At 35.5% G+C, this 23,522-nt stretch overlaps 1 protein-coding gene across 1 annotated transcript in view; it reads right to left on the reverse strand.

Moving 5' to 3' along the window:
• Positions 1-4,589: 4,589 nt before the first annotated feature.
• Positions 4,590-23,522, reverse strand: part of FSIP2 (fibrous sheath interacting protein 2) — a 130,617-nt gene continuing 111,684 nt past the window's right edge. Inside the window, exons 19-23 of the mRNA XM_068544819.1 lie at positions 22,698-22,798; positions 13,651-13,697; positions 10,499-10,542; positions 7,215-7,284; positions 4,590-4,734 (exon numbers count right to left, since the gene is read on the reverse strand). Of these exons, the coding sequence (XP_068400920.1) occupies positions 4,598-4,734; positions 7,215-7,284; positions 10,499-10,542; positions 13,651-13,697; positions 22,698-22,798 (399 nt within the window). The 3' untranslated portion in view covers positions 4,590-4,597. The remainder of the gene's footprint in view (positions 4,735-7,214; positions 7,285-10,498; positions 10,543-13,650; positions 13,698-22,697; positions 22,799-23,522) is intronic.

Raw genomic sequence — 23,522 nt, forward strand, 5'->3', positions numbered from 1 at the left:
ATACATAACAAAATTTACCCTTTTAACCATTTTTAAGTGTGTAATTCAGTACCATTAAGTACATTTACAGTGTTCTGCAAACATTACCTCTATCCATTTCCAGAACTTTTTCATCATCCCCCAAAGAAACTCTGTACCCATTAATCAATAACTTCCCAATCCACACTCTCTCCAGTTCCTGTTAACATCTATTTGACTTTTCTCTGTGAATTTTCCGGTTCTGTGTAGCTAAAATAAGTGAAATCATATATTAACCTTTTTTGTGTCTGGTTTATTTCACTTAGTGTAATGTTTTCAAGGTTCATCCATGTTGTAGTGTATATCAGAATTTTATTCCTTTTTAAGGCTGAATAATATTTTATTGTACATTTATACTATATCTTGTTTATCCATTCACCTATTGATGAACATTTGGGTTGTTTCTACCTTTGGCTATTGTGAATAGTGCTGCTATGAATATTGGTGTACAAGTATCTGAATCCCTGCTTTCAGTTCTTTTGGGTATATACCTAGAAGTGGAATTAATGAAATATGTAGCAATTCTATGCTTAACTTCTTGAGGGACTGTCAAAATTTTCCATGGTGGCTATTTGGTTCCCTTTTATAATTTCTACTTCTTTATTGATATTCTCATTTAGTTCACATATTATTTTCCTGATTTCCTTCGGTCTATGTCTATGTTTTCCTTTGGCTTTTTGAGGATATTTAATATAATTGTCCTATGGTCTTTGTATAATTACTCCAAAGTCTGGACTCCCTCAGGGAGGGTTTCTTAATGTTTATTTTGTTCCTCTAAAAGGGCTATATTTTTCCTGTTTCTTTGTATTCCTTGTGGGGTTTTTTGGGTTGTTTTTGTTGTTGAAAACTGGACATTTGCATATTATAATGTGGTAACTTGGAAATCAGATCTCCCTCTTTTCCATCTTTTTTGTTTTTTTTATGTTTTTGATTTTTGAAGGCTATAGTAGCCCATTTGTTTAGTGACTTCCCCAAACTATATTTTCAGAGGATGTGTTCCTCATCTTCTGTGGTCACTGAAGTCTCTGTTCCTTGTGTTAAGCTACAGGTTTCATAGAGATTCCCTTGAACACCAGGAGCTAAAAAACATACACACCCTAGTCTGTGAAGATTGGATCTATGAAGGGAACTGCTCGAATACTTAGGTAGGCTTACACTGAGCCTAAGGATTGGTTTGAGGTGAAAATTTAGGGTGTTTCATATCTTTTCTGAGCATGAGTTTTGTTCTGGGCATGTCCATGGCTTTCTAAATTCCTCTCATGGGTGCTTTTGAATGCCTTAATTTCTTAATGAAACTCCCTAACTTTTGTTCCAGGGCTTTTGGCATCTGTTTTATGTTTCCATCACATTTTTTCCCCCTAAGCATCTGTGAGTTGTTAATTTGGCTTGCAGTTTTTTTGAGCTATGCCTACTGCTTTTCTGGTCTGAGTTCCCAGTTAAGCTGAACAGGGACAAGTGCTTTTCTACATTTCAGGCAGCTCCCAGTTTTTAACAGACAAACACAATAATTTTCCAATGAAGTCTGCTCTGCTTCCTTCAAAAGCAGGGACCAAGGACTTACACAAGGAACGCAAGTTTCTTTCTTTAAGACTGCTACTGTGCTGGGGAGGGGGTGGGGCAAGGGCAAGTAAAAACATCATAAATCTTTGCTACCATTTGAAAGTTACCTTTTTCTTGATTCAGTGTTTGGTTAGTTACTGTAAACCTTTAACTGTTTTCCAGAGTCCTGAAAAGTTGGGTTTGACAGTTTTTGCTTGTCAGTGTTTCTGTGGGGGGATGGGAACTTCGAGGTGTATACTCCATTTTGCTGCAATCTAGACTAATGGTGAGGTTTTCACAAATGTGACTACCACGTGTTCTGAAAATATGTCTGGATCCATTTTGATTGGCTATTTCTAAGGTAATAAACAATTTTTACTGGACATTCAACCTCACATTAAGTCTTGATCTAGCTTTCTTTTTCCAACTTTCTTTTTCTAACTCAAGGTATATTTTAGCAGAATGCTCATGTGCCTTCTCAGAAATGTATTCAATAACCAAATTACTAAAAAGATGAACATTTGAAACTTATGTATTAATTTTTTGTAATAAAATTTGAAACTTCCCTAGTAAAATTCATTGCTTTTGTTTGTTTGGCCTCACTGCACGGATTGTGGGATTTTAGTTCCCTGACCAGGGATTGAACCCAGGCCCTCAGCAATGAAAGCTCCAAGTCCTAACCACTGGACTGCCAGGGAACTCCCAAAGTTCATTGTTTTTAGAAATATATGTGCCTTTAATATCAAACTCAGTTAGTTTATGGGTCCCAAATTTTCATAGTACATGAGTCAGGAAACTACCACCCATGGGGTAAACCTGGCCTGCCATCTATTTTTGACGAGCCTGCAAAGTAAGAATGGTTTTATAAGTTTTTAATCACTGGAAAAAAAATGATGTTTTGGGGTATAAAAATGGTAAAAAAACCTCAAATTTTACTTTTCATAAATATTCATTGAATTCCACCCACATTCACTTGTTCATATATTGTCTATGGTTGCTTTTGTGCTAGCAAGGCCTAATGAAATAGTTTTGACAAGAGACCATTATGCCCTGCAAAAGTATGATGTTTACTATCTAGCCCTTCACATAAAAGGTTTGCCAGCCTCTGTACAACAGAAACAGAGTCAACAACCTGAGAACTCATTCCCATGCCTTATGGAATAAGAGGTATTCTTCAGAATCAAAAGCTCGTTACTTATAGAAATTTAAGCTACTACAGATTTTATCAGGTAAAATGCATTTTTTCCCACTAAGTTATCTAAACAGTCACAAAGTTTCATTTAACACATGACATATAACAGAAGCTTTTCGGGATTAAGGTTTTTCCTAGAACTTAAATTTATCAATAATTTAAACCACTTTTGCCATAATTTGACAGCTTCAAGAATTCTGAACTTTATGCTTCTTTCTCGAGTTGGAGAGAATTGGAAATCTCCTTTATCATTAAAAACCTTCTATCAGAGAGTACATTAACTCTTATATGTTATGTCTTTAATTAGAGACCTATGTGAACCAGAATGCCTTAAAATCAGAATGCATTTCAGCTGCTAAAGATTTGCTTATTTCCTTTTCAACTTTTGAAAACATGGATGAGAACTTTGATAAAAAATTTTACACTAAAATCTTCTGTTATGTTAAAAGGCAACCTAAAAGTGTGTGATTTCTGAAGCTGGGGAGCATCAGTGGTTTGTTTGGATGACATCTGTAAGGATACTTTCAATACCACTGTCAATTTATGCACACTGGAAGAATTAGTTCTCCTGAAAATTGTTTTGATCTGGACCGCCAGTCATTTCTCATCAACTATCATTTTTGAAAAGGTCTACATCTATAGGGTACATCATTTTGTATGATCTTTGAGATCAAATAATTTATAAGAGATTATTATAAATAGACTACATTACTAACTGAGTAGCTTCATCATCACTGGAATGTAAAAATTCTTTATAATTACATTTTTTCCCTCTGGAGCTATCTGTCATAACCTCACTGACTAACTTTATTAAAGGAAATCCAATTTTGTAAAACAAAATTTTCTCAGATATTTCTGCTTTAGCGCTGGCTACTGTCAAGAAGATTATAGATAAAAGGTACCACATTCTCTAAAAATGTATGAGTCAGCATTAGGGTAGATAGTGATGATGACTGAAATTCTTTACAGTTTGGTCCACCTTTTTTATCTTTTAAACAAGACTTTTAGAATCCAGAGGCAAACATGCTGAACGAAGTTGGATCCATGTCACAAAGTAGCAAGTTAACTGATTTTGAAATAAATAGATAGCACTAGCTATCCATCTTGTTAAGTTTTCCTCAGTGCTTTTTATGTTCTTACAAATAGAATCTTTGTATCTATATTCATATAAGGTATCTATATAAAGGATTTAATAACTTTATTGACCAACAATTTGTGTATTGATGGTATTTTATCCACAGAAGGTACCTTGTCAGAAAAGGGTTTTTTAGTCATGGGGTCATTTTATGTATATATAATATTTTATGCACAATAATTCTTTACTTCTTGATGGTGCTTTATCCATAGTTGGATCTTTTTGGGAGGTGTTTTATAAACTGATGAAATTTTATCTGCAGGTGGTATAGATACTTTTATTTGAACATCCAAATACATCTTTTATAGTGAACCAATCAGTTTCATAGCTGTGTCATAGAATTAAGCTTGAGTTTCATCTCAGTTTGCTAACTATTCTGGTGAACATACCCTCTAAAAATTTAACAGGAAAAATTCAAGTTCATTTTCTGATGGGTAATGAGGGCTAACTGGTTTACTAGGTACACTTTTTGTCTCTTTATCTTCATGGCATGTATGTATTGAATAATACTAGCACTCAGCATCTTCTTATACCAAAATGCTTATCAAAAGCATTATCAAAACTTTCTCTCACCCAGGTCTCTAATATACTTCTCTTGCTTTTAATATTTTGCTCAGCATTACAAGAATCATCTTACAGGACACTATGTTATGTTTTAAAAAACATTTTATTTTCTAAGGGAAGTAAGCATAGTTACATCAGGTATAGAAACTTCAGTGCTTGTCCTGGCGAGGTGGTGAGGAAGATTTGGAAATATTGGTGTTAGTTCGAGAAAACACCTTTGACAGAGCTGAAGATACCTTTGCCAGCATTTTAGATCCTTGTTTAGGAATACTAGGCTTGGGAGTTTCTGTGGACAAAGCAAAAAAAGTAGTATAGATATTTATTAGACATTCTAGTTGAGGCAGCCATACTATACAATTGATGATTTAGAATTCAAAAACTGACATTTATAGAATAATTTATGGGATTAAAAAAGAAAGATTCTTTTGATTTGATTCTTCCAACACTCCTGTGAAGGAAACAGGAAAAATATCTCCATTTTTGTATATGAATCTTGGCGAGGTCAGAAACCTTGCCTAAGGTCACATGAGGAGTGGCCAAGCTTGGACAGGGAACAGCTTTCTGACTCTCATGGCATTATTATATGCTGCACTCTGATACTTCGTTAATCAGGTGTACAAAGAATACCTTTCTTTTTCTAGCAGAAACAACTCTGAAAAAGTCTGATGAGCTAAACTCACATGGGAAGGTAACTTTCAATGCTATACAGTGAGGCTGTCTATTTCAGAGTGCTCACTTGAAAACAGAAGTGCATTAAAACTGCTATAATTTCTCACCACTTTGGGTAAATTTTTAGTTGACTAACTTCAAGTGTTTTTTTTTTTTTGTCATGTGACAGAAGACTGTATAGATAATAAAAATTTCCATTTGGATTCATTTTTCTATACCACTTCTTCAGGGCATGGACTCTCAGAATATCATATTATAATTTAACAAAATGAATATTTTACATGTAAAGACAAGTAAATATGTACTTCTCTGAAACTTTATGATAGGATGTGATAGGACATGAAAACACACATGATAGTAAAAGCCCATCTTTTCTTAATTCCAGTACATGCCAAAGTTCATGACTATACCTCTTGCAGTTACCTAGATTTGTCTTTTCTAGCAAGGTAATCTTCTATTGTTAAAGCTAAGATAGCCAACAGCAGATTTAAAACTAAGAAAGCCAACAGAATAAAGAATAAAAATGTATGTTTAGGTTTTTACTGTGCTATAAAAAGGAAAAAGCCAAAATCTGCAGCAGACAAGACAAAAGCATGAATGAAAGAGAAAGATGTATATTCTGAAAAGGCAAGATAAAAATTTTACTAACACGACTGAGGCAATGATACAAGGCTTCTGAAATTCTCATTGGAGAGGTAAGAGTTAATGTTCTGAAAACTTGGTGGCCTTGTTAAAAATGCAGATTCCTGGGCATCATTACTCCAAGATGCTAACTTAGCCAGCTAGAGAGGGTCCATTGTACTCACATGCAGTTCCCCCCAACCCCTGTGCCCCTGAGGCACACACAGACTGCCCTGAGGGACCAGGCTTGTTGCTACAATGGGTGCTCTCTCTCAGCAGTGAGCACTGCCTGATGCTGATCAAAGACACCCTCTACTCAAGGCTCTGTTGTGACCTAAAGGGGAAGGAAATCCAAAAAAGGAGGGGATATATGTATATGTATAACTGATTCGCTTTGCTGTGCAGCAGAAACTAACACAACACTGTAAAGCAACTATACTGCAATTAAAAAGACAAAAAAAAAAAAAGTATTCTGGGTGGTTCCAGTATAAAGCAGTTCCTAGAAACACAATGAAGACACTGCCCAAATCCACATTCACTATTAGGTGACGGGTGGGTTGCTGGTGTCCTAGGTTAATAGCATCATCCCCAGAGAGAATAGTGAACCCTTGTGTTTATCAGTTAATAGCTCTTTTCACAGTAAAACTTTAAGCTATCTTTGTCATTGAGGACATAATTCTGGGATGCAATGGCAACTATATGGAACCACAATGTAGAGGGAAGAAAGAATGTTGGGTCAGAGTCAGAAGATATGTTTTTGAGCCCTAAAAGGTCTCCATTTGTTGGCTGTATAACCTCAGACAGTTATTTACCTCCATTTTCTCATTTGTAAATTAGGGCTGTAAGGCTTGCAGAGGGAATATAATACGGTGTAGGAGATATGAACAAGTTTGGTTTGGTCCATAAAGGGCTTTGCATTACTTGATAAAACCTGAAAGTCAGGAATTTTCACATAGAACTTCCATTTCCAGTTTCTTTTGAAAAATGCTAGGACCTGAATTAGAAGGCCTGGCAACAATCCAGCATGCCAATGACTGGACCTGAGTAACAGCTCCCTTCTTTAAATGGGGCATGCCATCTCCAGTGGACCACAGACCCCTGCTCAACATACTGCTCTTGTTTGTTACCTATCTAGCTCCTGTGAACTGTGGTCATGTTGAATGAGCTTAGGCTTTGAAGTCGGGCAGATCTGTATTTGAATCCCAGCTCTGCAGCTTACTAGCTTGGGGTGACCTTGAGTAACCTACTCTCACTTTCTCTTCAGTAAAATGAAGATAGCTGATACCTATTCAACGTTAGTTCCGTTATCTATTACTCCTTTGGTTTAAGAATTGCATAGTAAACTGCAAGTGGAAATAATATCTTACTATTTATATTTTTATATATAGCAATTTCATATTGATAATACATGTCAATACTGCAAGGAAGAAACTACCCATTCTAGGAGTAATGTTAAAAGGATAGTATATTTTGTACCTGAAATGACTTCTTTTGAGGAATTCACACTACCAGGAATATTCTTGTTTCCTTCAAATATGGTGATAAACTGCCAAGACAAAACAAAGTATTAACTGGATCTTTTGTTGGATACTACACACTAGAGATACCTAGAAATCCTCAAGAGATGTAGCATAATCATTACAGCATTTTATATAATTTCTGTGTTCTGCAGTCACAAATAATTATTCTCTGAGACTTAGACTCCTACTTTTTGCCAATTATGATGGCTAGGATTGACCCTTATCATAGATATGGGCCTTGGCTACCAAATGATGATTAAAGGTTCAGGCATGTTAAAAGTGACAAAAAATGTCAGCTCTGTCTCTCCCCCCTCCCCTTTTGGATGAATTGGAGTGAGAAGTAAGTTATAAATTCTTTTCTGATAATAGACATAAGAGAAGGAAAATGGATGTTTACTATATAAGCCCAATTTCCTTTTATGGAAATTTTAGCGATTTTGGAATCTAGAGAAGTAAAGTGGGTGTGTGGAGCTAGGGCAGGGAACATGGCTCAGGTACTGGTTTTACTCTGTAGGTCTTTATTGTATATTTGAATGCAAAGGGAGCAGTTTTCCCAGAAAGGCATAAAAGAGCCTGGGACAGGTACCTGGGCTTCACTGTAACTATTCTATAATGCTAGCAATTTAAAAAGTAAAAAAGTCAATGAAGTAAGGCTAAATACATGTAACATAAAATGTACTGTATATAGATTATGTAAAGACTACCAGATATTAATGAGATTTACCACAATTCCTCCAAAAGGACTTGAGGTAGTTTATGTATTGAAATATTTTGAACAGGATGCCTAAAGAATAAAATGGAGCAGAGACCACCTAAAGAATTTATTCTCAGCATTGGCTTCACAGTAGAGTTATCTGTGGAAAATTTTTTAAAAATATGAATACCTGGGTCCCATACCACCACTGGAATTGAAATCCTTGAGGGTGGGGCAGATATTGATATTAAAAAAAAAATCATGGCTCTAATTTGTGAGAATTAGAGTTGATAATCCCTAATCTATAAGTAGGGAGCAGATGCTCCCTACTTATGAGATGAGTAATATATTTAAGTTCTGCTAAGAACTTCTAGCGTTGCATTAGATTCAGGAGTATTTGCTATTACTTCGTGGAACATTGTTAAAATTACTTAAGGTTTTTGTCTGAAGATTTCAAAATCTTGGCTATGTTGGAGTTGGCATCTCTTGTCCTTTCCCTTGAAAGTGGTAGACATTGTCTTAGTTCTTTGTATGTTAAGTAATATTGGATTGTATCCTGAGCATTTTAAACAATTTATGTGATTCTAAGAACTGTTAAAATCCTTTGTAGAAGGTTGATTTTTTTAAAGTATGTAATTAACCCATTAGGTTTCAGACCACACATCCTACTCTGCCTTCTATGGCTGTGGTTCCAGTGTAAGGTCAGTTTTCAAAGTCTCGGTGGTAATTTTTAGTGCATACCACTATTAAGACTGTAGTTCAAGTTCTCATAGCCTTTTGTCTATAGAACTTCAGGTCAGTTCCTGGCAAGCACATCTCAGGAGACAATTTATAAACAGATTTGGAGGGATTCCTTTTTTGATATCCCTCCTCTCTTTGATTCCTTTTAGTGTCTCTGACTCTCAGCAGTCCCCTTTTCTGGTTCTATGCTTAGAATGCTGTGTGCTTCTAGCCTTCCTGTGTGCTGTCTCACACATCCAATGACTGTATCCATGTCTGGGGTAAATTAACAAGAGAAAGCGGAGAAAAAAGTAGCACGTTTCCCCCTAATGTTCTTCAGGTTACTGGAGCCTTTTTCCTAATTCCTCTGGTCAGAAGGATTTTCTTTCAGTCTTAAGTGCCTCACAGCCTTTGCTGCCATTGTTGTGTAGCTTCATGGCTGAAACTTACCTTGTGGCAGGGGCAGAAGAGGGGGAAAAAGTGGGCTTCCCTATTTTCCATTTCATAGGAACTTCTTCCTAATTCTGGTAAGAGAGCAGTGGATTCTCTTGGAGCTTTCTTATTTTATCCATTCCCTCTATATAATTACAGGATTTGAACTGCCCTGGGTCTATGCTAGGAGATGTGAGAGGAAAAAACCCAGGAAACTCATAATGGTATTATTTTTTGAGTTTTGATTTCCCTCCTCAAACTCCTGATATTATTTACTTTTCAGAACCCTCAGTAGTTGTCCAAAGTTTTTAGTTTTAATCAGTGAGAGATACAGGTGGAATGTGCTTACTCCACCTTACTCAGAACTGGACTGAATAACAACTTTAGTTATAGTTTTACCATGGAAAAAGCAGTAAGCAAGGAAAAGGGCAAGAACCAAAAGGGTCCAGATTAGCCTGCAATTCACTTTGGCACAAGGAATGGCCTGTCATCAGACTAGAGATTCATTGTCTCCCCTTTAGTGCCATATGATTTTACTTGGAAAATATGGCCTAAGTGCAGCCTGAGGTTGTCAAATAGATGTTTATGTTCAAAAATGAAGATTAGGTTGAGTGAGGAACTAACCCAGCATCTTTAGATATGTGGCAAAAGTTATCTTAAGTATGAGTGGTAAGATATGGCTCTGAAAATTACTCTGATAATGAGAAGTGACTGGATAATCGATGGACTGTAATATCATGGGGTTGGGGAGATTTGCTTAAAAATGGGATTAAGTTGAGCCAAGAAACAAAACAAAACAGAAGAGGATTTGTAGCTTGAGCACTCATTGGAAGCTTTCTAAAAAGATTTAGCAAAGAGGACACTTTCTGAGTTTACACTGGAGAACAGCTGGGCCTTTTTGGAAAACTGCCTTTCGACAGTCAGTCCTTCGGAATACAGAGAAATAGATGGAATCAGCAATTATTTCTTATAAACTGCTCTCTTCCATTTTTGCTTTTATTTCCTCCCTGCCTCCACCAAGTCCCTCACTTGGGTCTACCTGCCCTAGGCAGGGCCAAGTGACTCACTCCCTCTAGGATTTCCTCCAGAGACTGCAGTAACAGAGTTAAGGAATGGAATTGCAGTTAGGTGCTAGGGAGGAACAGTGGCTTATCCTGTGCACTTAAGCAAGGAATGATAACTTAACCCTAAGGTGACAATTAATGGATTTCTTGGGTACCACCGACAAGTCTCAGCCAGGAGGAGAGATCTGAGCATGAAGAAATTGCAAATAGGGGAATGCTTCCTGATGCCTCTCAAATAGCACCACATAGTTCCTGGTTTGACCTTGAAAATTGGGCTGTGTTCACCTGGACTCCATGTATTCTAATTAGAGGATATTGAAAAATATTTACCTTAACATTGTTTGAATTTTCTGGCCTTCGTTCCTGAGAACTTGCTGTAGAGGGGGGAAAAATAGTATTTTTTCTGAGGCATAGTGTTGACACAAATCTGATCTTATTGTTTTTCACCAAAAAGTCATACAATTTAGGCTGATAGAAGAAATTATTATTATTTTTAGTGTACAGACAATGTGAACAAAACTGAAATAGGTGAGATCTCTAGAATTCTGTGGCATATCTTAGCCCTTCTTTTAGAAATTATGAAAGATGAAGTGTGATGTAGTAGGAAAGGCAGATTCTGTAAACTTAGTAGGTATACATCTATGCATGGCCACTCAATCCCTACAGGCCTATTTATTTTACATGTAAAATGAGAAGTTACCCTGTAGGTGATTCCTAAGGGCCTTTCTAGCTTTAACACTCTTTGATTCTACATAGCTAATTAAAAGCAGATAATTGGAACAAAGAGGAAGGTGCTAGTCTTATGAAATACTCTGAGTGAAAATCAGGAGAATTTTGAGGCAATACCAAGAAGAAACCTTGTGGAGTTGCACAGAGCTAAAAGTTACCTAAATTTCAGGGGAGGTCAAGACACCAGTAGAAGAATTCAACCCAAGGAGGTAGAAATGGTACTGTGAGATAAGTTTCATAAAGACCCCAGCTAACGTGTTAGGGAGTCAGAAAACCCGAGTTTGAGTCTTGGCTTCACTACTTAGAGCTGTGTGAATATTGGCAAATTTAATCTAACTTCTCTCCCAGTTTCCTCCTATGTAGAATGTGAATAAGACTATCTTCCTGCCTGTCTCTAAAGAGGACTCGAGATATCTCATACGTAAAAAGTATGCATTTTATAGACATGTGATCATCAAGAGTCAACACATGTGATTACTCTCTGAATTACCCTTTGGGTCAATGTAGGTTCTGGAAAAAAATAGTAAAACCTCAATTAACTCAAATATGATAAGAGCTGATTATCTGACTTATCTGAGAAAATTGGTAAAATTTCATTGTTGGTTGATAATATTTCTAAAGTATCTGACTCTATATCGCATATAGCTGAACTGACTTTTGCTTTTAAGTGACTGAGGACATTTGGGTTTACTACCAGGACTATTATTCCAAACACCAGTTTTTATGTTTCCAGGTTAGATGGCTATCAACTTTCCAGGATATACTAGGAATTGGTTTTGATGAAGAGTCACAGAAAAATTCCTGCTAATTCAGGATCTAACATACTCAGATTTATTTGAGATTTTCTCCCATATTCTATATAAAACTATAAACTAAAATTAGGAATGTATGTGTTCAACCCTAAGCTTGTCACTGAACTCCAGACTGAAATATCCTATTGCTTATGTGACACCTCAACTTAAATATCTAATATCTAATACCTTAACATAACCAAAACAGAATTCTTGTGCACCCTCCTTCGATTCCCATAGTCTCTCCTATTTTACTAACTGCCTCCTCCTACTGTATGCCTGTTTTAGGCTCTTGGAAATATAGCTGTGATCTTCATGGAGCTTACATTCTAGAGGGAGGTAGTGAAAAAACAATTACTTAAAACATACAGTCTGGCATATAGTAATAAATGCTAGGGAGAAAAATAGCAAAGAAGTGGAATATGTAGTGCCATCTTGAGAATGAGGCTACAATTTCAAAGAGTGTGGTCAAAGAAGATGTCACTGAGAAGGTGACATTGGAGCAAAGTTCTGAAGGTGAGGAGTGAGCAATGTAGATACAGAGGGAAGAGCACTACATGAGGATCAGCAAGTGCAAAGACCCTGAATTCCTGGAATATTTGAGGAACAGCAAGAAGGTCAGTGAGGCCTGAGCAGGGTGAGCCAGAAAGAGAAACAGAGGAGGAGGTTAGAGAGGTAATAGGGGTTTGGAGTGATGTCCAGATGATGTAAGGTTTTGCAAGCCATTGTAAGTTCCTTGGCTTTTGTCCCAGATGAGATGGGAAATATTTATACCTGGAATTATCTTTGATGCCCTGCCTCAAGTTACAATGTAAATTCTTTGAGATCAAGGACTTTGTCAGTTTTGTTCACACATGGGATTTTAGAACACAAAGGAGGTGCTCAGTAAAATCTTTGAATGAATGAATGAATAAACGATTGAATTGGACAGCTGCAATATTACTGAAGGATATAAGAATTAAGCTGGATCATTGCAACAAGGTTGGAAAAAACAAAACACTGAATTTAGGGTCAGGAGCATTGGGATCTAGACTGTTCTGCTTCTGACTCAAAGTAATCTTGGACATTTTCTCACCTTGAGCTTGAGTTTCCTCATGTAAACAATGAGGGGCGTTATAGTAAGTATTTCTGTCCAACTCTAGCAGCCTAGGATTCCATAATACAGGAATCATACAGTGATTATTTTGACCCCTGGTTATGGTACATTTATAGAATTTTGGCATGCTTACTGTTACTCTATGAATCCCATCTTAATAAAAATGATTTCCACTTCCACGTTGAGAGAATATGTTTCTTAAGTAACAACCTGAGTGAGTTGTATGTTTGAAATAGCCAGGGTAAACCTGTGGTTCAAATTTCAAGGCCACTTTATAGTAAACATGACACTTAACCTCTTGGACATGCTACCATTGTTAGAACCATGTTAATCATCTGAGGTTTCAACAGAGTGCCAAACAGTCCTCACACAAATGTTCTAAGCAGTCAGTACAATTATAGATTAAAAAAACAACAACAAAGTGAGGTCCATACTAGCCATATTTAAATGTAAGCAAATACATGTAGCTTTAAAAGCCTTTTTTGGGGTACATTTTGATAGGGTTAAGCACAAATGAAGGATAACTTCTCAAAGAAATTGTTAAATCCTAGTATCATGGGTTCTGGTTCAGCTAGAAACTATCATATGATATACCCTGATTTTGTGACTATTTCTCACAGGAGCATGGTAAATATAAATTCATATTATCATACCATATTCTTGACCAAAATCATTAATAAGACAAACTAGCTGACTTATTTTAACACCTGCATGATGTAGTATTGGATCATTTCTAAAAGTAGATAAGCTCATAGGAAAAAAAAAATGTATCAACTTCAGGTTTGGTAACTAAAAAAACTGATCAAAGCAGTAGAGTGTCCTTTTGAATACTTTCTACTTTAAATCAAGAAATACAAAAATCCAACCTTCCATAATTTTAGGACTTTTATCTGCCATACAGTCTTCAGTCTCACTAAAACAGAAGAAAAAAAATATTTAATTTTTTTGTGTATTTAATGAATCAAGAAATTACTGGTTAAGTAAAAGAACAATCTGTCAGTCATTCTTCATATGGAAGTAAACCTGGAAGAGTGTATCACTGAGTTTCCAAATTGAATGCAAATTATTTCTAAATTCACTCTTTTTCCCCAACTTTTAAAATTTTGGTTAAATACACATAACATAAAATTTACCATCTTAACCATTTTTAAGTGTACAGTTTTATGCTTGAGTACATTCACATTATTGTGCAACCATCACCACCATTCATCTATAGAACTTTTTCATTTTCCCCAATTGAAACTCTGTACTCCTAAATACTAACACCACATATTCCTCTCTCTCCATCCCCTGGAACCAATCTTCTACCTTCTGCCTCTGTGATTTGACTACTTAGGTATCTCATATAAGTGGAATCATGTAATATTTGTCATTTTGAGACTGACTTATTCACTTAGCATAACGTCTTCAAGGTGACATATAGCATGTGTCAGGATGTCCTTCCTTTCTAAAACTGAATAATATTCTACTGAATGTATGTACCATATTTTGTTTTTCCATTCATTCATCAATGGACTCTTGTGCTGCTTCCATGATTTGGCTATTGTGAATAATGATGCTATGAATATGAGTGTAAAAATATCTGCTTAAGTCCCCGTTTTCAATTCTTTGGGGTATATACCCAGAAGTAGAATTGCTGGATCATATGGTTACTCTATATATTTATCTTTTTAGAGAAACTCTCACACTGTTTTCCATAGTGACTGCACCATTTTAAATTCCCAGCAGCATTGTACAAGGGTTCCAGTTTCTTCACATTCTTGCCAACGTGTTATTTTCTGAAAATTTTTTTGATAATAGCTATCCTGATGGGTGTGCAATGGCATCTCATTATGGTTTTGACTTGCATTTCCCTAATGATTAGTGATGTTGAGGATCTTTTCACGTGCTTATTGCCCATTTGTACATCCTCTTTGTAGAAGTATCTATTCAAGTCCCTTACCCAATTTTTAATCAGGTTGTTTGGTTTTTTGCTGTTGTTGAGTTATAGGAGTTCTTTATATATTCTGGATAGTAATCCCTTATCAGACATATGACTTGCAAATATTTTCTCCCATTCTATGTGCTGACTTTTCACTCTGTCCTTTGAAGCACAAAAGTGTTTAATCTTGGTAAAGTCAAACTTATCTAATTTTTCTTTTACTGCTTGTGCTTTTAGTATCATATCCAAGAAACTATTATCAAATCCAGTGTCATGGGGCTTTCCCCCTATGTTTTCTTATAAGAGTTCTATAGTTTTATGTAGGTCTTTGATCCATTTTGAATTAGTTTTTATACACAGTATAAGGTAAGGGTCTAACTTCATTTTTGTTTGTGTGTGGTTATCTAGTTTTCCCAACACTATTTGTTGAAAAGACTGTTTTTTCTCCATTGGATGGTCTTGGCATGCTTATCAAAAATTATTTGACCATATATTAAGGATTTGTTTCTGGGCTCTTTATTCTGTTCCACTGGTCTACATATCTGTCTTCATGTCAGCACCACACTGTTTTGATTACCATAGCTCTGTAGTAAGTTTTGAAATTAGGAAGTCCAAGTATGTTCTTCCTTTTCAAGATTGTTTTGGCTGTTAGGAGTCCTTTGAGATACTATATAATTCTAGAATGAATTTTTTCTTTTCCTGCAGAAAAAGGTCATTAAGTATTTTTTATAAGGATTCATTTAATCTGTAGAATCCTTTGGGTAATATTGAAATCTTAACAGACTATTTCCATTAATCTGTGTCTCCTTTAATTTCCTTTAGGCATGTTTTGTAGTTTTCGGTGTACAAATCTTTTGCCGCTTGGTAAGTCTATTCCTAAATATTTTATTCTGTTTGATACTAGTGCGGATTGAATTTTTCTTAACTTCGTTTTTGGATTGTTCATTGTTAGTGTACAGAAATGCAATTGTCTTCTTCTTTGTTGATTCTATATCCAGCAACTTTGATGAATTCATTTATTTGTTCTAAAAGTTTTCTTTCTTTTTTGTATGGAATCTTTAGGGTTTTCTACATATAAGATAATGCCATCTTTGAACAGAGCTCACTTTACTTCTCATCCAATTTAGATGCCTTTTATTTCTTGCCTAATTGCTCTGGCTAGGGCTTCTGGTAATATACTCAACAGAAGTGATAAGAGTGGGCACCCTTGTCTTTTTCCTGAGCTTAGAGGAAAATCCTTCAGGATTTCACCCTGAGTATAATAATGTTAGTTGTAGTTTTTTCATATATGGCTTTTATTATTTCAAGGTAATTTCCTCTTATTTCTAGTTTGTTAAGTGTCATTATCATGAAAAGGTGTTGAATTTTGTTAAATGGTTTTTCCTCCATTAGTTTAGATAAGAATGTGTTTCTTTTTCCTTCATCCTGTTAATGTCTTGTGTTACGCTGACTGATTCTCATATGTTGAACTTCCCTTGTATTCCTGGGATAAATCAACCTTAGTCATAGTGTATAATCATTTTTTTTTCTAAAGTATTTGTTTATTTATTTATTTATTTATGGCTGTGTTGGGTCTTCATTTCTGTGCGAGGGCTTTCTCTAGTTGTGGCAAGTGGGGGCCACTCCTCATCGCGATGCGCGGGCCTCTCACTATCGTGGCTTCTCTTGTTGCGGAGCACAGGCTCCAGACGCGCAGGCTCAGTAGCTGTGGCTCACGGGCCTAGTTGCTCCGCGGCATGTGGGATCTTCCCAGACCAGGGCTCGAACCTGTGTCCCCTGCATTGGCAGGCAGATTCTCAACCACTGTGCCACCGGGGAAGCCCAGTGTATAATCATTTTAATCTGCTATTGAATTCTGTTTACTAGTATTTTGTTGAAGATTTTTGTATCAATAGTTTGAAGAGGTTTGTTCTTGTTTTGTTTGGAGGAAGTTTACTTTACATCAATAGCTTGAGGAGGATTGGTTTTAATTCTCCTTTAAATGTTTGCTACAATTCACCAATGAAATCATCTGGTCCTGAGTTTTTCTTTGTTAGGAGCTTCTTAATTACTGATTCAATTTCTTTACTAGTTATAGGTTTCTTCAGATTTTTCCATTTTTTCATGAATCAATCTTGGTAGGTCATGTTTTTAGGAATTTGTCTATTTCATTTAGATTATCCAATTTGTTGGCATACAATTGTTAATAGTACTCTTATAATTCTTTTTATTTCTGTAAAATCATAGTACTCTTATAATTCTTTTTATTTCTGTAAAATCAGTTATAATGTCTCTTCTTTCACTTATGATTTTAGCTATTTGAGTCTTCTCTTTTTTTTCCTTAGGCAATGTAGCTAAAATTTGTCAATTTTATCAACGTTTTGAAGAACCAACTCTTGGTTTCACTGATTTTATTTTTCTATTCTCTTATTTTGTTTATCTCTACTTTAATCTTTATTATTTCCTCCCATCTAATAGTTTTGAGTTTAGCTTATTTTTCTTTTTCTAGGTAGGTATTTAAGATGTAATGTTAGGTTGTTATTATAAGATCTTTTTTCTTTTTTATTGGAGTATAGTTGCTTTACAATGTTGTGTTAGCTTCTGCTGTACAGCAAAGTGAGTCAGTTATACGTATACATATATCCACTCTTTTTAGATTTCCTTCCCATTTAGGTCACCACAGATCATTGAGTAGAGTTCCCTGTGCTAAACAGTACGTTCTCAATAGTTATCTATTTTATACATAGTAGTGTATATATGTCAATCCCAATCTCCCAATTCATCCCACCCCACCCTTCTCCCCTTGGTAACCATAAATTTGTTCTCTACTTATGTGACTCTATTTCTGCTTTGCCTGTAAGTTCATCTGTACATTTTTATAGATTCCACATATAAGTGATATTATACTATATTTGTTTTTCTCTTTCTGACTTACTTCACTCTGTATGACCATCTCTCGGTCCTTCCATGTCTCTGCAAATGGCACTATTTTGTTCCTTTTTATGGCTGTGTAATATTCCATTGTATATATGTACCACAACTTCTTTATCCATTCCTCTGTCGATGGACTTTTAGGTTGCTTCCATGTCTTGGCTATTGTAAACAGTGATGCAGTGAACATTGGGGTGCATGTATCCTTTCGGACCATGTTTTTCTCCAGATATATGCCCAGGAGTGAGATTGCAGGATCATATGGTAGCTTTAGTTTTAGTTTCTTAAGGATCCTCCATACTGTTCTCCACAGTGGCTATACCAATTTACATTCCCACCAACAGTGCAGGAGGGTTCCCTTCTCTTCACACTCTCTCCAGCATTTATTGTTTGTGGATTTTTTTGATGATAGCTATTTTGACTGGTGTGAGGTGATATCTCCTTGTAGTTTTGATTTGCACATCTCTAATTAGCAATGTTGAATATCTTTTCATGTGCTTCTTGGTCATCTGTATGTCTTCTTTGGAGAAATGTCTATTTAGGTCGTCTGCCCATTTTTTGATTGGGTTGTTTATTTTTATAATAGTAAGCCACATGAGCTGTTTGTAAATTTTGGAGACTAATCACTTGTCTGTCACATCGTTTGGAAATATTTTCTCCCATTCTGTGCGTTTCCTTTTCATTTTGTTTATGATTTCCTTTGCTGTGCAAAAGCTTTTGAGTTTAATTAGGTCCCATTTGTTTACTTTTGTTTTTATTTCCATTACCCTGGGAGATGGATCGAAAAAGATATTGCTGCAATTTATGTCAGAGAGTGTTCTGCCTATGTTTTCCTCTAAGAGTTTTATAGTGCCCGGTCTCACATTTAGGTCTTTAATCCATTTTCAGTTTATTTTTGTGTATGGTGTAAAAGAGTGTTCTAATTTCATTTTTTTTTTTTTTTTTTACATGTAGCTGTCCAGTTTACCCAGCACCACTTATTGAAGAGGCTGTCTTTTCGCCATTGTATATTCTTGTTTCCTTTGTCATAGATTAGGTGACCACAGGTGTGTGGGTTTATCTCTGGGCTTTCTATCCTGTTCCATTCATCTATATTTCTGTTTTTGTGCCAGTATCATACTGTCTTGATTACTGTAGCTTTGTAGTATAGTCTGAAGTGAGAGAGCCTGATTCCTCCAGCTCCCTTTTACTCTCTCAAGTTGCTTTGTTTATCCGGGGTCTTTTGTGTCTCCATACAGATTTTTTTGTTCTACTTCTGTGAATAATGCCGTTGGTAATTTGATAGGGATTGCATTGAATCTGTAGATTGCCTTAGGTAGCATAGTCATTTTGAGAATATTGATTCTTCCAATCCAAGAACCTGGTATATCTTCTGTTTCCGTCATCTTTGATTTCTTTCATCAGTGTTGTATAGTTTTTGGAGTACAGGTCTTTTGTCTCCTTAGGTAGGTTTATTCCTAGGTATTTTATTCTTTTTGCTGCAATGGTAAATGGGATTGTTTCTTTAATTTCTTATTCTGATCTTTTGTTGTTAGTGTATAGAAATGCAAGATATTTTTGTGTATTAATTTTGTAACCTGCAACTTTAGCAAATTCGTTGACGAGCTCTAGTAGTTTTTGGTAGTGTCTTTAGGATTTTCTATGTATAATATCGTCATCTGCAAACAGTGACAGTTTAACTTCTTCTTTTCCAATTTGAATTCCTTTTATTTCTTTTTCTTCTCTGATTGTCATAGCTAGGACTTCCAAAACTATGTTGAATAAAAGTGCAAAACTGGACATCCTTGTCTTGCTCCTGATCTTAGAGGAAATGTTTTCAGCTTTTCACCACTGAGTATAATGTTAGGTTTGTCGTATATGGCCTTTAGTATATTGAGGTATGTAATCCCTCATTTCCTCCACTACTGCCTTCCTTTGTGTCACTTGAGGTTTTGCAGAGATGCATTTTGATTACCTTTTTAATTTCCTTTCATTTATATTCTATAGATATTTTCTTTGTTACCACACAGATTCCATATAATGTCCTAAAGTTATGACAGTCTATCTTAAATTGATACCAGTTTAACCTCAACATCATACAAAGACTCTACTCCTTTATAGATCAACCCCCATCCCTTTGTTATTACTGTCCCAAATTATGGCTTTATATATTCCATGCCCATCAGCATAAATTTATAATTATTTTTTATGCATTTATTTTTTAAATCCTGTAGAAAATGAAAGTGGAATTATGAACTAAAATTATTATAATACTGGTTTTTATATTTGTCCCTGTGTTTACCTTTCCTAGAGAGAGTTTTATATTTTCATATGGTTTTGAGTTACTGTCTAGCATCTTTTACTTTCAATTTGAAGAACTTGTTTTAGCATTTCTTGCAGTCATGTCTAATGGTAATGAACTTTCTCAGCTTTTTGTTTTATTTTTTGTCTTAGAATGTTCTGATTTCTTTCTCATTTTTGAAGGGTATTTTTGCTGGTTATAGAGTTCTCACTTAATAGTTTTCTTTATTTTAGCCCTTTAAGTATATAATCTACTGCCTTCCATCCTGCAAGATATCTTCTGAAAATTTTACTGATAATTTTATGGAGATCTCTTGTACAAGTCATTTCTGTCGTCACTTTCAAGATTCTCTTTTTTGTCTTTGGCTTTTGATGACTGTGATTATAAGATGTCTCAGGTAGTCTCTGTGTGCTTATGCTACTTAGAATTCATTGAACTTATTGTATTTGTATATTCATGCTTTTTCAAATTTGAGGAGGTTTTAGCCATTATTTCCTCAAATAATCTCCCTGCCCCTTTCTCTCTCTCTTCTCTGGAACTCACCATGGTGTGTGTGTGTGTGTATGTATATATATATATATATATATATATATATATATATACACACACACACACTTATATATGTATATATCACTGCTTGATGGTGTCCATTAAGTGCCACAGAATCTGTTCACTCTTTTTTCAGTCTTTTTGCTGCTCAGACTCAATAGTTTCAAATGACTTGTGTTCAAGTTCACTGATTCTTTCTTCCACTTGATTGAGTCTGCTCTTGAACCCATCTAGTGAATTTCTGAGCTCCAGAATTTCTGTTATTTCTGTCTGGTTCCTTTTTAGTTTCTGTCTCTTTGTTTTTATTTATATGTATTTTATTCATATACTTTTCCCCTGATTTCCTTTAGTTCTTTGTGTTTTTCTGTAGCTTTTGAACATATTTAAGACAGTTATTTTAAAATCTTTGTCATGTATGTCTAATTCGTGTGCTTCTCCATGGACATTTTCTGGGAATTTATTTGGTGTCTTAAAATGTGCCCTAATTTCATTAATATGCATTGTGATCTTATGTCGAAATTTGAGCATTTAAAGAAATAGCTACCTCTTCCAGTTTTTGGAGATTGTTGTTAGAAGCCCTTCACTAATTAGTAGGACTCTGAGCCTTGGGAACAGTCTGAGGTAAAGCCTTCAGATCTTACTTTTGTTCTGGGTATATGTCCTTCTGGGCCTACGTATGTACTTTTTTTTTTTCCTTCTTCCATTTTCCTGACCTGCTTTTAAATGTTTTATTTGCTAAGAGTCTCATCATGTTTCTTCTCAGGGCCTTAGCTATCCTATTGTTTTCCCCTGCCTGTAATCTCTTTCCCTCAGGTGTTTGTGCATCTGCAGTCCCTTGTGATTTTCATGCACCATGGCATCCATCTACTGACTTCTGTGGCTTCTAGGCTTAGACCCAAACAATGCCAGCATTCCCAATTTGAGCTCCTATTCAGGTGAGACAGAAAACATTCCCTCAGGCAGCCCACAGATAGGCCCAAACATTACAAACAAGTTCCAATCTGCTCTTTCCACCTCAAGAGAGAAAACTGAGAATTGGCCCATTTCTTCCCAACTGTGCCACATCATGTTGCAGAAGGGGGTTGGGCAAAAACAAGTAAAAGTGTGTGGAATTTCCTGCCACTTTGAATGTGGCTTTTCTTTGATTGGGCATTCCCTTGGTTGCTGCAGTTATCTGACTGGTTTCCAGAGCTCCTATTAAGTTGTTTTAGCAGTCTGTAGTTGTTTATTTTTTGTTCCTACAAGAAAATAAGGGTGTGCAGTTTCTTGGTCTGCTATCTTGCTCTAAATTGTCTTTTATTTGGTATTATCTGTGCCCTCTGTCTTCACTAATATAAACAATAGAGAGGTACCTGCATTACTAATTTTGTATGTTAATATAATCATTACGCAGGAAAAAAGAGGCAATGATTGGCCAGGAAAATATGTCCCAAAATAGTGTCAGTGTCAAAAGGAAACAATTCCATCATGCTGAGTGGGAAAAAATTATAACCAGGTAGATTTTTCTCCTATTTATACCTATTGCTTCTCCCACAATAGAAATGCTACCTCTTCTAGGTTATGAATATTCTTATAAACTTAAGAATAATTTTAGACAAGTTCTAACTGTTTTAGATAGTTATTGTTTTAGATATAGTTATTAATTAGATTTCAAGTCTACAGTGTACTTTTTCTCTCTGTCCTCTATAAATGCCATATAGTTCAGACTTTGCTCCTATAGTCATCCGAACTTGGGTTGCCTTCTCCTCATGTAAATGCTGTCCATCTTTACAGGCCCACATCAAACTCCATTGCTTTCTAGAATTCATCCCTGAATGCTTCAGCTTACACTGCTCCCTCTCTTATTTGGATTCTTCTTAGAGGCAGTTATACACACTGGAACATTTAGTTACTTAGAGTTGAGCAGGAACCTTTTGGGCTGAAAGGCACTGGGTCACAATAGAATCTGCGCTATCTTCCAGGTAAGAAAAACAAAAAACAAAAACAAAACACACTAGCAAATTCTTCATCCAAGACACTGCTATACTAGGAAGAACATAGAGGCCAGGTAACTAGAAATGCGGAATCAGATAGAAAGGAGAGGGTTTAGGGAATGTCCACAGTAGGGAGCCAAGGGAGAAAAGGATAAGGAGTGAGGGAAGGTCTAGGGCTGAATACTTGCCCAATCGTAGTTTTACCAGAGACCTCATTCTTCCCATAAGCATTACTTTCATCTCATATTTCTATTTTTATATTGCTTTAATCTCATGTACCCAGCAGATGAAATCAGATCTTCTTGGTTATATGAAGATGAACTCATAATTCTGTGTATGAAGTAATGTGTCGGCTCAGTAATAAGGTTTCTTTCTTCTTTCTGGAAAAGTGCAAACCATATGTTACATAAAGTAGCGTTTGATATGCACTTTCTCATATACTTGGCATATTCTGCCCTCTAATCTACACTATTATTAGAAGAAGTTTCAGAGATTACATTAAAAATGGATGAACACTGAAATTCTAATTAAAATGTCTCTTTCCAATATAATTCTTTGGAAATGGCTAGTAAAGATGATCTATATTATAATATTGAAGTCTGAATAAACATTAAAGATTAACCTAGCACAAACTTTGAAGAATATAGTTTTCCATTTCTGTACTTAACAAACATTTTAATGAAAACTTAGTTCAAAAAGAAAAAGAACAGAGATATAATTCTGGTCAATTCAGAAGTTTGTCAAGTCAGTTATCTTAACCGTACTCTGATCTGTTTGTTGGGAAGTCATGTGTGATTTTATGGCTATAACTTTTGTAAGAATACCTTAACTGTTATGTCTATTAGAATCTTGAAAAAACAGACTACTATTATTGGGATTATTGTATATGAACAATAATCCATTATATGAAATCCATTTTGACTTTTGGTATTGTTATAACAATTCTTTAGTTATCTATGAAGCCAGCATTTCTGAGTATGAGGCTCAAGAAAACTATTCTGCAGACTGCATTTGGTCATGTAATCACACATAGATTCCCAACAAATAGGTCAGAGTATGTGTTAAGATGATTTACCTGGGAAACTTCTGAATTGAAGAGCTGTA

The sequence above is a fragment of the Eschrichtius robustus genome, chromosome 5 (assembly GCF_028021215.1).
Source record: "Eschrichtius robustus isolate mEscRob2 chromosome 5, mEscRob2.pri, whole genome shotgun sequence".
Taxonomy (NCBI): Eukaryota; Metazoa; Chordata; class Mammalia; order Artiodactyla; family Eschrichtiidae; genus Eschrichtius; species Eschrichtius robustus.